The sequence below is a fragment of the Xyrauchen texanus genome, chromosome 46 (assembly GCF_025860055.1).
Source record: "Xyrauchen texanus isolate HMW12.3.18 chromosome 46, RBS_HiC_50CHRs, whole genome shotgun sequence".
NCBI classification, from domain to species: domain Eukaryota; kingdom Metazoa; phylum Chordata; class Actinopteri; order Cypriniformes; family Catostomidae; genus Xyrauchen; species Xyrauchen texanus.
Genome location: NC_068321.1, coordinates 26,391,005 through 26,405,695, shown reverse-complemented (window position 1 = coordinate 26,405,695; position 14,691 = coordinate 26,391,005). Strand labels below are relative to the sequence as shown.

Here is a 14,691-nt window from a genome sequence, read left to right as displayed (position 1 = left end):
AGGCTTCGGAATAAAGTCGTATCACGACTTCTGAGGGTCAATATTTGCGTGTACCCTCGGCATACCCATTTGTTTAATCTACTGATGTTGTTTTGTGAAACTGGAGATTCTTGGTTGTAATTGTTGCATTATCCCCACCCCTGACAACCGTTGTCAATGGCATCATCGACTGAGGGAGTTTATGACAGTGAGTGGAGAGAGAGTCGCCCTTAAGCTGAAGCAGTATCAGGTCAAATTAATTAACGAAATATGCCAAATGTCCTTTAAAATGAGGAATCGTCCCGTAATGAAGGGAAAAAATTGCGTTCCGTATGAAATCCATATATCCCGTATTTTAGCATCACACCCCCAAACTGCTGATAAATGTTTTACAAGTCGAGAGAAATTGACCTGAAAAACACACCTTTCACGTGAGTTGTGTGAGATATCGGCTGTTGCGTTACGCGGACGATCAGTGACAATCAGCGTGTTTTCAGTTTAGAAGCAACATAATTCTGTCAAAATCATATAACATTTCAGTGCACATTAATTGTTTCCCACCATTGGGATTTTAAAACACCAGTAAACGCACCTATTCATGACATGCCCTTACATTTTATTGCATACGTCCGAGCTTGTTCTGGAAGAGAGAGAAGGTGAGAAAAACTGCATTACTGCATTCATTCAAAATAAAAGCACAGTAGTACAGGTGGGTATCTCTGCGAGTATTGACGCTGACTACCACCCATGGAGCTCGCTAGTTCGAATCCCAGGGCATGCTGAATGACTCCAGCCGGGTCTCCTAAGCAACCAAATTGGCCCAGTTGCTATGGAGGGTAGAGTTACATGGGGTAACCTCCTCGCGGTTGCTATAATGTGGTTCTCGCTGTCGGTGGGGCGTGTGGTGAGTTGTGCGTGGAAGCCACGGAGAATAGCGTGAAGCCTCCACACGCGCTACGTCTCCACGGTAACGGCCTCAACAAGTCATGTGATACGTTGCGCGGATTGGCGGTCTCAGACGTGGAGGCAACTGAGATTCGTCCTCCGCCACCCGGATTGAGGCGAGTCACTACGCCACCACGAGGACTTAGAGCGCATTGGGAATTGGGCGTTACAAATTGGGGAGAAAATAAAAATAAAATTCCCTTACGATATAACACCATTTACTGCCAAAACAACAACACCAATCCAATGAAAAACACACTATTTTCATGTTAAGCCTTTTCTCTCCCGTTCTCTCTTCTTCCGGGTCGTTGTATTAAAGCATTGTTCATTTTAAGGTTAGTAGGGGACGTTCACACTGAATCCGTTTTTGCTTCCGTCCGATCTGTTTTTCTGTAAAGCAGGCTCTCGCACAGGAACGCCTGTAAATATGGTTTATTCCTACAATTCTGCGTCATTTAAGTCCCTGTTACAAGTGTGTGTGCTAGTTATATTGTTTCATTTCACCCGATTACAGTTGTCACTTCCTCATGTCCCCAAAACTGCACGTCAAACATCTATGACAAAAAGAAATGCTAAATCATTGGATCATTTCCCCACATACAGTTAAGAGTTTAGTGTTGCATTCTCTCACTAACATGTATTCATATGAGGTAAATGTGTCATTTTAACACTGATAGTGGAGGTTTCAAAGCTGGAATGACCCATGACACCCCAACCCCCCCTCCCTTTAGTACACTAAAAAATAAACGCCAATTATTTAATTTCGAAAACAACATTGTCTTAATATCACTATTTGTCCTCAGAGAGTATAAACAGGTCGGTGTACATGGACATTATTCCGCTAGGATACTGAAAACAATGTAGGGTGTAGGTGGGCTTAGTCTCCCCAAAATTTAAGTCGTCGTTCACTGATAATCTTCCCCTCAGAGAAGCTCTGAAATTCACGTCAGATTGCGTTGACATGCCGTGCCAGGGTTGATATCATTGACGGCGTTCACATGTGTCATTTCCAAATGCAGCGTGCCAGTTTGGAGTTCGATTTGGGGAAGATTTTCAGTAAACAACAACTTAAGTCTAAGGTATCATTTGTTTTTTCACGTGGCATTTCTTCTCACGCACCGACGAGGACTCAGTCTTTCAGAAGTATCCTCATTGACCACGAGACGCGTTTGACGCATGCACACTTCGACTGCTTTGTGACTGTATGCCCACCGTCAGCACCAGGCGCTTGTGCCAATGATCCACGCAGACAAAAGAGTTGCACGGTCAACATGAACAGTTACAAGATTACATGATGAGCTTACCTGCAAGGATGTCCGTGTTCCTAGCAGCGATAGTTTTGATCTTCAAGATGCCAGATTCTGCGGCCTGAGGACAAATAACAAGCGTATGTGAGATTCTTTAAAGAAAAACTGACATGCTGTAAAATCACCTCATCAATCTGTTACTATATTCATCACAAATGTATGATAATTGTGGGGGGAAATTGTCATTAAAATAATGTCACAATGGGCATACTCTAACATAAGCTTAATTTCTAATATCTTGCTTTTGATTTTGGGATGAAATATGGCCCCGGCAGCCTAAAATCACTGTTTGATTTGTTCTGCATCTTCAGAAAAGACCTTTAACCCACAAACATCCCAAAGAAAGACACTTTTAGACTGGACGTAAAACAACTTTTTGTGGACGGAGAGTCTTAGAAATGTATGGTATAGAAATGGGAAGTGTTTCAGAGAAAGTGTGCCAGTGCTGAGCCGTGCTGCCCACTACAACTCACAAACACACAGACATTCACAATGACTCCTTTATGCCAAACCAGCGGTGAAGCACACACACACACACACAAAACACACAATATGCCACTGGTAATATTAAACTGGCCATAGCGACCGAACAAAGAACCAAAATGTATTATTGTACCAAAGTAACAATGTTGCAAAAAACAAAACAATCAAATTTAACATTACCATGAGGTAAACACCAACAAAACGCTCAATTATAAAAGGGATAGTTCACACAAAAATGTAAATTCTGTCATCATTTCGGCCTATTCACCCTCATGTTGTTCCAAACCCGAATGTATGTTTTTCTTCCATAGAACACACGGCGACATGTTAAGCAGGTTGTACGGTAGGGCTGAAACGGCAATCTGTACAAAAATGTCCATTGTCGAATAGTCGTTTGATCTCATTTAACGTAACATGAGATCACATTCAACTCTAATAATGACGCCCGAGAGGAGCATCCAGCTCGCTCCAGACTGAGGACAGGAAGAATTACACGGCTCACAGTCTTCAGGTGATGTAGATCCCAAAGTATGAGGGAATTATAATGCAAAAATACTAAATAAGTAAATACAGAAGCACTCTCGTTATGGAATAAAGCAGAGCCGGATCTGGCATTCCACTTAAGCAAAACCTGCATGTCAGAGCGTCTAAAAAGCAAACAAACTCTAACTATCATGCCTGGAGTCATGAGTTTGAATCCAGGATGTGCTGAGTGACTCCAGTCAGGTCTCTTAAGCAACCAAATTGGTTCGGTTGCTAGGGAGGGTAGAGTCACATGGGGTAACCTCCTCGTGGTGGTGATTAGTGGTTCTCTCAATGGGGCGTGTGGTGAGTTGTGTGTGGATCGTGAAGAGTAGCATGAGCCTCCACATGCTGTGAGTCTCCGTGGTGTCATGCACAACGAGTCACGTGATAAAATGCGCGGATTGGCGGTCTGGGACTTGTCCTCCACCACCCGGATTAACCGCACCACCACGAGAACCTACCAAGAAGTGGGAATTGGGCATGCCAAATTGGGAGCGAAAGGGATAGAATTACATTTAAAAAAGCAAACAACCTGCCATTATATCTTTAATGCATCCTTTATTAAAGTTCAAATGATAAGGAAGTGGGTCATAAACAAACTCAGAAAATGGCATTTCTCGGTGCAGTCAACACTTGCGTGAAGTGTACCGATCTAAGTGGGAGAGATTGAAACTGCACCCGGTTGATGCACACTCTATCTGACACTCTATGTCCCTCATGCACGCTGGCTAGTGAATGTACATCACTAGCCAGTTGCCAAATATATACATTTTAGTCGCATTGCGCACATTTTGGTTACAGATGCGAGTGACTCCCATTCATTGAATAGAGGGCTGTGCATTGAGTGAAAGATCGTTCTTGGGACTTAAGAATTTATATTATTCAAATGAAGACGTTTCGGTTTTTACCCACCCCTAGTGCTCAGATAATGGCATCGTAAGGACTTTGATGATTCCGGTTCAGATTTTGATTTCTCATAATGATTCTAGTTTCTGAATAATTCCATAACGATTCTTTTAGTCAAATCATTAGAGTCATTAGTTGGGGTATCGGACTACACTGGTTGCGCAGTATATTTCGTGCTTTAGAATTAATACGTCCATTTCTTTCCCAAATTTTTCTAGCTTCTACCAAGTGACAGATGATTTTGTGCAAAAATAATGTTTGATTAAACACTCAAAAAACAATATATTTGAAGAGTATGTTGTCTTTGCAATTTTATTATTTGATTCACCATAGATTTCCCCACTGCCTGTGACCCTATCAGAACAGACATGGGGCCCATTTTTCGGGTCACAGCCAACCAATTTAAAAGCTACTGCTCTACACCATCTGTTCAGTGGTCTCTGAAACGTTTCCCCTCTCATGATTTCTCCCTGCCACATCTGATCATTTCTCTTCTAACTCCAAACACACTCCAGAGATCCTTCAGGCTGTTAAAGACACGGAGACACTAAAATAAAACACATTGCGGTCTGTCCTCTCTGGATGGGATGGGCTTGACAGACCTGTGTCTGGTGTCCTCATCTGATGAGGTGTAGGAGGGTTTCTACAACTTTGCTGACCAGCCGGCTGGTCCAAAAGGACACGCTATGTCACAAAAAAAGTTTACACTTTAAGTCTCCGAATACGAAAGTCAGGCATATGTGGTATCGTTTGAAAGCTTTGACTCTGAACTTTTCATAGCTAACATCACTTCAGCATTTATGTTACAAAAAATAACAAAATAAGGACTCAAAATATTGCCATCGCAAATCAGCGCCACCTTGAGGTCATGTGGTAGAAATATTAATACTGAATATAACAATTTTTCAAATGGCACTTAAATAGACAAGTCATATATCAAATGAAAGCTCGCATTCTCAGGAATGCGACTGTACAGTTTGTTCTGTTGCCCTAATAACACAGTTTACAATGACTTTCATAAGAATCACAAAGTGAAATATGATTACGGTAAATCATCAAATACAAATGTCGCTTTATGCTCCGATCACTGCTGCTGTAAGCCCCAAATAGCTTAAACGTTATATCTGCTATATCGGTAAAACGTAGGCTGTTTTCTAAAGAAATGAGCCATTGTTTACTTGTCTGTGAGCTTCCTTGGCTGAATAATCCAATGTTGTATATTCGATGTCCATAACAAAATATGCAGTCCAGCTGGAAAAGCATGCTAAACAAATGATCAGCAATATACGTTATTGACTATTGATGATAAAACTTTATATATCATAACAAAGGGGAGGATCTCAGCTTTCTACTGACTAGGGCTGGGACGGTTACCGCAATACCGCGGTCACGTGACTCCAACCGCGGGTCTGAGCTTGTCACCGTCGTCACCGCAAAAAAACAAAAACAAAAAAAACATTGGCCTGCACATGTGTGCACGTTGTGTCTAATGACATGGATTCGTTGTGTCTAATGACATGGATTCATTGATTCTAATGATATGGATTATGTCTAATGATATTAGCCTACATGGATTCAAGGTTTTCTAAACAAAACTTATCAAAATATGGAGCAAATCCGACCTTTCGCGAGTTGGGGAGCGTAATGTTCCATGACACATAATAACATTCCATTTGTATTAGAGATGCGCAGATGGGCTATTATTATTTAATCCACAACCGCATCACAAAACTCATCTGTCCGCACCAACGCTTTTTGATAAATTTTCAAAACTGCATCCTGGCTGACTGTTTTAAGGTCTGAGCGATGCAAGGCGCTGCTGTCGTGAGGCTAGAAAGCTCTTGGCTGTTCTAGAAAGGAGACTGATCCAATGCAGCAAAGATATTTTAAAGGCTAAAGTCCCTAGTAGGCTATAGCCTATTGGCTATGTTGTATCCCCAGAATATCAGCAGTGAAGTCCGTTTCCGATTGGCTACAGGGATAAAAATAAATAAATAAATAGTAACGCACATCGGCAAACCTGACTACTAGGCTACTGTAGCCTAAAATTTTATCATTTTGTTTTGAATTTTGTTTAAAATGCATTTTAAGATTTCTATTTATTTCTCATGTCTGTGAGGCAGTAGGCCTAGCCGCGAGTTTCGGTTCATTTATGAGAGAGCTCACGCAGCAAGAGATCGCATCGGCGCTTCCACGTCCTGCTGCTGATTATATGTCTGCTATATTTGCTTCTTATTTATTAATTCCAGGCAATTAGTTAATGAAACAGTGATTAAAATTAAGATAAAATTTATACAAAACGAAATTTTAAGTTAAAGAAAGGCTTTCTACTTCTCTGATCCAATGTCATGTATTTAATGCGGTTTACCGCTATATCGCGGGAATATCTTGCTTTTCAACCGCGGTTAGAAAAAATCCATACCGCCCCAGCCCTACTACTGACACCTCAATTGAGCTTGTAGTCCACTTAGAGGTCAAGATATTCAAAGAAACAACAAGAGTGGTGCTTGAACTGATATATTACTGAACCTGCAGAGTTGCGTTCACAATGCATGCCAACCACGTGGAAATAAAGCGAACTAAACTCACAGCACCTCCTGAGATGTTCCGAGATAATTTGCAGCATTCTTGACAACATTATTATTGCAAAGGGTATTGAGATAAAAGAGTGAAAGCTCTTTACATGAGCTTGATCCACACGACAGGCTCGTGTTACACGCCTCTGAACAAACAGCGAATCAGACACAAGCATTGACGGCTTTTCTTTTGTCTGTTCTTAAAAATATAATAAAGTGTGTTTCTTCAAGAGCGTGTCTATGTGACTAACAGCATTTCTTGTCATGTGTCACTCAGAGACATCTTTAGGTCGCCCGCCTGTTGCAGAATTTTTCACGAGCAAAATTACCCGCTCGTGAAATACATTTGGATGAGGAGCTTGTGAACTGGATTCAGACTTGTTACATTTGGCGGGTGCTAGTTTCACAATCTGGCCACTGTTTAATATCCAGTATTTGGAGGCTTCCCAGATCAATGGTTTTGCCATTTCCCGAAATTGTCAATCATCATCTGTTCGCATCATCTCGTCGATATCCAATTACATCATCCTATCGCCCAGCCCTATTGGTCCATAGTATGTGTAAATGGTGACCTTGAAAACTTGCAGGCGCAGAACAAAAATGCTCCAGGGTTCGAGAGGTTAAAAACAGCAAGTAAAATGCTGCTTTATATGAAATGACAACATCAAACTGGTCTCACATGACTATACCTAAATCAAAAATAAATTGTCAAAAAATATTTTCCATATTTATCCTGTTTTCTAGTAAAAATAACATAATTACAACAAGATCAATTTACTTAACACAGCTGCATAAAATATTAAGGCTTGTGTGGAGCGGAGGGGGGCTGGGCCGGGTCGGAATATTACGCGCCCGGTCCCCAATCGGCCTGATGAGGCGCGCGAGGGATAAAGGCGGCCGGTGACGATGGTTCGAGAGAGAGAGAGAATTACGGGCTTGTCCGTCATGTGTGTGTGTTTATGTTTGTGCTTTTGGTTTAAGTTTCCATTAAATTATTATTTATATTGACAAGCCGGTTCTCGCCTCCTCCTTGCCCATCTTAACCCCCTTACATTGGTGCCGAAACCCGGGAAGGAGGAGGGATGCCCGTTGCAGAGTCCTCGACACTGCCGTCCACTCAGGGGAGCGCTGCTGCCATCTGAGGGGACGGAGCAGCCCGACCGCCCGGATGCGGGGAACGGCCGCTGTCCGCGGGGCAAGTGGGGACTGGATACCCCGACCGCCTGGAGCGAGGGAGCCGCTGCCGGGGGCGGAGGAGTGCCCTGCCGTCCCCAGAGACGCGGAGGGGTCGAGGGAGACCGCCGTCCGCGAGGGGAGGAGGGAAGAAACTCCCCGACCACCCAGAACAGTAGGGCCGCTACCGGGCGGAGGAGTGTCCCCATTTGCTGCCAGAAAAGCGGAAGGGCGTTCTGCCCGCTGGGGGTTGAAGGTTTGACTCCGTTCGCCCGGGGTTGGCGCAGCTGTCGTCCGCCTGAGTGTGGAGGAGTGTTCGAGGACCACGCGACGGTACATCAGAGAACTGGCGAGTGAGCTTTTTCTCTCTCTCCTCTCTCTCTCTTTCGCACCGTGTTGACCTTTTCCCTCGCCTATTTAGTTTTTTTTGTTGTTGTTTTCTTCCCCTCCTGTCTCCTCCCAGGGCGAGGAAGGCGGGGATGACCACACGGGACGCAAGATACACCCCGCCCCAGGGATGGGGGGGGGTGTACGTCATGCCGGTGGCACCCCGGCCTGAGATAACGCCGGGAGGACTGTGGAGCGGAGGGGGGCGGGGCCGGGTGACAATGGTTCGAGAGAGAGAGAATTACAGGCATGTCCGTCATGTGTGTGTGTTTATGTTTGTGCTTTTGGTTTAAGTTTCCATTAAATTATTATTTATATTGACAAGCCGGTTCTCGCCTCCTCCTTGCCCATCTTAACCCCCTTACAGCTTGTTTTCAGAGAATGCATGTATATTGAGAATAAATTAGTTTTGTTTGGTTTTGTTCCATTGCCAGATTCTGTCACTACATTTAGTATTTTATATCTTATATCTGATCAGCCATTTTGCATGTGTATACACTCACTTCTCTTTATCTCACCGTCATTACTCAGCAAACATCCCTAACTGTAAGAAACAACCCCCAATTCTGCTTCATAAACTATATTTAAAACCCCCAAAACTCTGACACAACAAAATGACTGTTGTTTTTCTGAACAGACAAAATAATGTAATGTTGCTAAATCGAGAGGCCCCCAAAACCACAAAACCATGTTCCGGTACGCCCTCAGGGGAACTACAAATGCCACGTTCAAAGGTGTGACACATTTAACAAGAGAGTCTCCGACAGTTACCTCAAAACCAAAACACAGACTGAAGTTATGAGCAATCTTTAGACAATCTTTGACTCTGTTCAGATGGACAGTGCCCTTTAAATGTGTCATAGTAGCTAGTTCTCCAATTTCAAAGCGATCCAGTGATGTTTTTGTTTGAAAAGGCAACATAACATCTGCTGAAAAGATTTCCAGCTACAAAAAAAACACAAAAAAAAGAGGAATTTTTGGAGCAGCAGGCGTCTGTGGTGTAAATGCTGCCCACAGCATAATTCTACAGAGACTTACAAGTTGCATTAGCTGCGGTTTATAAAGTGTGGATCATGAAAACATTCACCTGATGGAAAGTCCCCATATAATGTAAACTAATACAGAAAGTTAGTTATCACATTATCTTACTCCCAAATGAATGTCTGAGATTTTCCTGTTTAACCTTTTAGGCTCTGATGGGCTGACGAGAAAACAAATAATCGTCAAAAATTAGAGCAGTCAGAAATAACACGTTAACGCCAAGCGTGCCGCACAAGCCCTCAAAAGTGAAGCCAAAACGTCTCGATCGCCCCCGGTGGCAGGTCCTAGTATAGGTCATAAACCCCGCCTCCCCATGTTATTCAACGGGACGTGAGACCAACTAAACAATTCAATTACACTTCACATATCTTTTTTCCAAAGATAGTTTCTGTCATTTACTGTCGTTTCTATCACGTTGATGTCATTTCAAGTGTTTGTTTTCAAAATAAGTTTGTTTTTAGTTATTTGATGCTATAAAAACACTGCTGTGACATCATGATTGACAGCTGTGATTGACAGGTTCTCTGAGCGAAGTAGTCACTGAAGCACCAACTGACTTTTTTTCGGGATCTTCGGAGGGCTGAAGAGATTGGAGCTTTAAATTTAATATCTAAATTTCTATAATTAATTATTTCAATTATTTTTTGCGATTGATTCAGCGAGAGTGAGGGCGGGGCCTTGATTTCGCGGCTTTACTTCCTGGTCACTACTGCGCAGGTCTGGTCCCGAAATTGCAACTGCCCAGACTCAAGTCCCAAGATGTCAGCGCCATATCGGGACACTGGCGGCTTCAGTTCTCACCAAAGGAAAATAGCGATGAGGCGTCGTCCATCTTTTCTTACAGTCTATGCGATACATTAAAAAATGTTTACCGCGTTAATATTTCCTTTATCGCTATTAACGCTCTGGTGTGAAGGGTCAGAACCATTGTAACGTGTCCGCCCGGAGTCATAACACTGATGCACATGCCACAGCGCCTGAGCCCTTCTATCAAGATGCACCTACTAGCTTAGCATAAAATAGCATAACACGGCAGTCCCATAGACATTCAATGGGCGGTACTCTCGTAACACGCTAGTTGACTGTTACGTTCTCTGCTATGATAGAGCCGTGGAGGTTGTTATCTCACTAAATAAAAGAATCTCTGACAGTGATAAAAAGATGGAGAATGGAGCTCTAAACATTATTTGATGTACAAAACAAGGCCTGATGGGACTTGTGATAGTAATCAAGTATTTTCCAGCCTATGTAAGGCACGTTTTAATTACCACAGAAGCACGTCAAGTCTTCACTGTCACCAAAATGCAGAATGAGACGTTTTTGTCTGCAAGCGCTTTTCATGGCGAGTTCAAAGTGCTGCTTGGAGCTGGCGTTGCCGCCCTGATGCTAATCATGAACGCAGCTTCACGATTGCTGTAGCAAAGAGGATAGCCACAGTCTACCAGCAGGTTAATATTGTGGAGGATGAGAGTTTAAGAGATTGAACGCCCATTGCAAATGAATATGCAACCTATGTGAAGACTAGGTTTTTCAAGCTCCCACTTAGACTTTGGGAAACGTTTTATGTTACTTAATATTTTAGTGCATTTCTATCTTTATATTGTGGGAGGCTTTGTTTGGAAAATGTTAATAAAGCATTATATTGATACATATTGTTTTGCTTTCTTTCCTAAGATGGAAACAAATTAGTTTTGACAAGAAAAGAAGTATACATGGTGTCAAATTTCAGCACTCAAAAATCTGCGATTAATCGCGATTAACTACAAAAAATGATGCAATTAATCGCAATTACAATTTCTAATCGACTGACAGCACTAGTCAAAATATAAATAACTACAGTCTTGACTGACACAAAATAGATATCGTTGGACGATAGGGCTGGCCGATGTGTACAAATTATTTTATCGATATTCGCTTAAAAAAACATCGCGCCATCAACCCCTCTGCCAAAGACCTGTGTATTTTTTTGCTTTTAAAAAATATTCAATTATTGAAACACAAAAAACATAAACATTTCTAAATTCAAATTGCACTTTAAACCAAACGAAAAAAGCAATAAAATAACGAAGTGATCAAAAAAATCTTATTTAACCACCTCCCCAAATCCAAACATTTTATTACAATACATCCAAATGTATTGCTAAAGAAAAGAAACAGAACTCAATTTTAGGTTCAAGGTGAACGTGTCATGCATTAATTTACGCATTTCTTGTCATGCGTCACTCCGAGACATCTTACAGGTCGCTCCGGCTGTAATGGGCAGATGAGCAAAATCACCCGCTCATGAAATACATTTATATGAGGAGCTTGTGAACTGGATTCAGCCTAGTGGCGGGTGCTAGTTTCACACCCTGGACACTGTTTAATATATTTGGCGACTTCACCAGATCAATGGTTTTGCCATTTATTATTAGTTATAAATGCCATAGTTATTTTTGTAGTGTTATAACTTTTGATTGCTTTGTCGTATTAACACAACAATTTTCTCAGAAACAGCTGACATGATTGTGAACAAAACAAAAGCAGTTTTTCAGAGCAACGTTATTAACACACAGATATAGATATATATATATATATATAAAACGTCAAATAAAAAATATATATGATTTTTCCTCGATTGTTTTTGTGATTTTTCATCAGTTTCTTAGGCTGAGAGTGTCAGAATCATATTATATATCATATATCTTTTCAATGATACCAAACACTTGTTTCACCCTCCTTGTTTTGTTTTGTTTTGGTTGAGTTATAAGCCTTTAATTTTGGGTATGCCACTAAAACAGTAAATTTTTCAAAACACCTTCGGAGCTTAAAGGGTTAAACAACACCAATATGACCCTGAGTGAGACGACTAGTTTTAATCTACTCACTAATCAATATGAACTAATTTTACTTGAATTTTAATTATTATTTACTATTTATTTCTGGTAAGCCTCCTTCTATCTTATATAATCAAACATATAATCCTGCTTCGAAAGTATGCAATGTTATTGTGATATCTGTAAAAACAGTGAGACAGTGGGTGTGTGTGTGTGTGTGTGCGTGAGACAGTGGGTGTGGTGTGTGTGTGTGAGACAGTGTGTGTGTGTGAGACAGTGACTGACACACACACACACACACACACACACACACACACACACACACACACACACACACAAGAAACTCTTGATTGTCATTGTACATGCACTAAACGCAAATATAGATGTATGTATACACATATACACCCCCACACACTAATATATTTTACATATACACATGTATAGGTTGTCAGTACCTCTTTGACTGGAGGGAATTTCTTCTTGCACTCCATTGACAGCGAGCGCAGATCCGTCTGCATGTTCTCCAGGAGTTTCTTCACCGCTTCAGGACTGCTTGTCGACATCTTTGCACTCATTCAACACTAATTATACACTAATTAAATCCTAATAATTCTAATTAAACTGTCCGATGCTTCGGCTCCGGCGCGAGACACATAAATAAAGCCTCAGTGTCACACACATGGATCAATAAATGTGCCTCTATTCAGCCGAAAATGAGAGCGTGTGGCATAAACATGATCCTAATCGTGCTGATGTGTATGATCTATATGATCCTGATGCCATATGTGATCTATATGCGCGCTTCACGCCGCAGTTTCATGTTTTTTTTTTTTTTCTTCTTCAGTCCGGGTTGCCATTTTGCCTGTGCGGAAAATGACACGTCATGCCACGCGTCACTTCCGTAAACACCGACGGTTCCGCAGCAGGGAGGAGCTGTGGGACACCACGTGGGCACTCAGCAGCGGTATATCGATAACGATATATCGCCAACCAAATGAAAAGAGGTGCTCTTTAAAATGATAATTTACATATATAAAGCAAACTATTTTTTTAGAGTAAGATTTAACCCTTGTTCGTGAATTAAAAAAAAGTTACTCAGATGTTAATAAAATGTAATATTATTTTCCACTTTTTATGAGTTACGTTTTTGCCAACATCAGTCCTGATCATAACTACCAAATATTAATTCATTTTCAGGATTGTTTTAACCCTTTCAATGCCAGTTTGTTTATATAATACCACTGTTGTTTTTATGAAAAAAAAAAAAAAAAACACAAAAAATTTATTATTTTCATTTAAGGGTATTTTTATTTGTATTAGATTTTTTGTAATATAACAATCTGGGATTTGTCAATGATTAGCAGCAACACTGATTTTGATGCATTATTATTTTTTGTGCAGTGTCAGATTAAGAATAAAACACACTCGGGTCAAAAATATCCACATCAAAGAACTGCCATAAAAACATTATATATTAATATTATTAATATTGAGTTAACCAACATCAGTCCTGATCATAACTACCAAATATTCTTACCAATATCTGGGATTTTAACCCTTTGAATGCCAGTTTGTTTACATAATGCCACTTTTGTTTTTTACACACACACGCACACACACACACACACACACACACACAATTTTCCTACAGGTCTCTATAATAAAAATGTCCTGAAGGTCACACAAGGGTTCACATTGTTAATTCAAGCATGATGTCAAAACAGTTCAACATTAGTTATTAGACTGTGCAGAGCTTTTGGAAAGATGCATACAATTAGATCAAACATAAAATATGGTTTATACTTATTATTTCTTGGGGTATTGTCAAATAAATTCGGTATAATTATTGAGGAGATTTTTTTTATTTTGCTTTAAATGATCTGATTCTTAAAAATGTGTACACATAAATGCAGAGTCTTGAAAATACTCCCCAAATGCATGTTTTTAAAATGGATTTATATGTTTTAAAAATTACAAAAATGTCCCCCAAGGCATTGGCGTAGAGTACGCGGGGTATGTAGGGGACGTGTCCCCCCTCACTTTCAATGAAATGAAATTTCACCCCCTCAATTTTTAACAGGGTAAATGTGTTTACACTGTGTTTTCATACAGCAAATGTCTAAATGCTGTGCCGGAATGATCCGCCCCTCCCTCTCATCATCGTCGCCCCGCCTCTTAGGGCCGCCCTTCAGCCAAGCTCACGATGGGAGTTGAGCAGGAGAGCGAGAAGAGGTGCATAATTAATAAAACTCGTTTTGACAGCGGTGGATGAAGCACACCTGATGTGAATAATGCTTCATCACTGCTTACTCTAAAATGCAGAGCGCACCTCTTTCCGTTGAGCCGGCTTCAAATCCCCATGTGTGCACACACTGGCATCCTCGCACGCCCAGGACCAGATGGATGCGCCACCGGACATGCTCCTAGGACCCCAAGACGGATTAAATGTGTCGCCGGGGGACAACAGCACACATCGCGGCCCTCATAATTTCATTAAATGATAATACAATTTAAATATAATATACTATAATATAATGCATGATTATTTGGTGT

The 14,691-nt window shown here is 41.1% G+C and overlaps 1 protein-coding gene across 1 annotated transcript in view; it reads right to left on the bottom strand.

The window, feature by feature from the left end:
• mon2 (MON2 homolog, regulator of endosome-to-Golgi trafficking) overlaps positions 1 to 13,024 on the bottom strand; it is a 50,376-nt gene extending 37,352 nt beyond the window's left edge. The window contains 2 exon segments of the mRNA XM_052119571.1: positions 2,229 to 2,292; positions 12,594 to 13,024. Of these exon segments, the coding sequence (XP_051975531.1) occupies positions 2,229 to 2,292; positions 12,594 to 12,713 (184 nt within the window). The 5' untranslated portion in view covers positions 12,714 to 13,024.
• Positions 13,025 to 14,691: the final 1,667 nt, after the last annotated feature.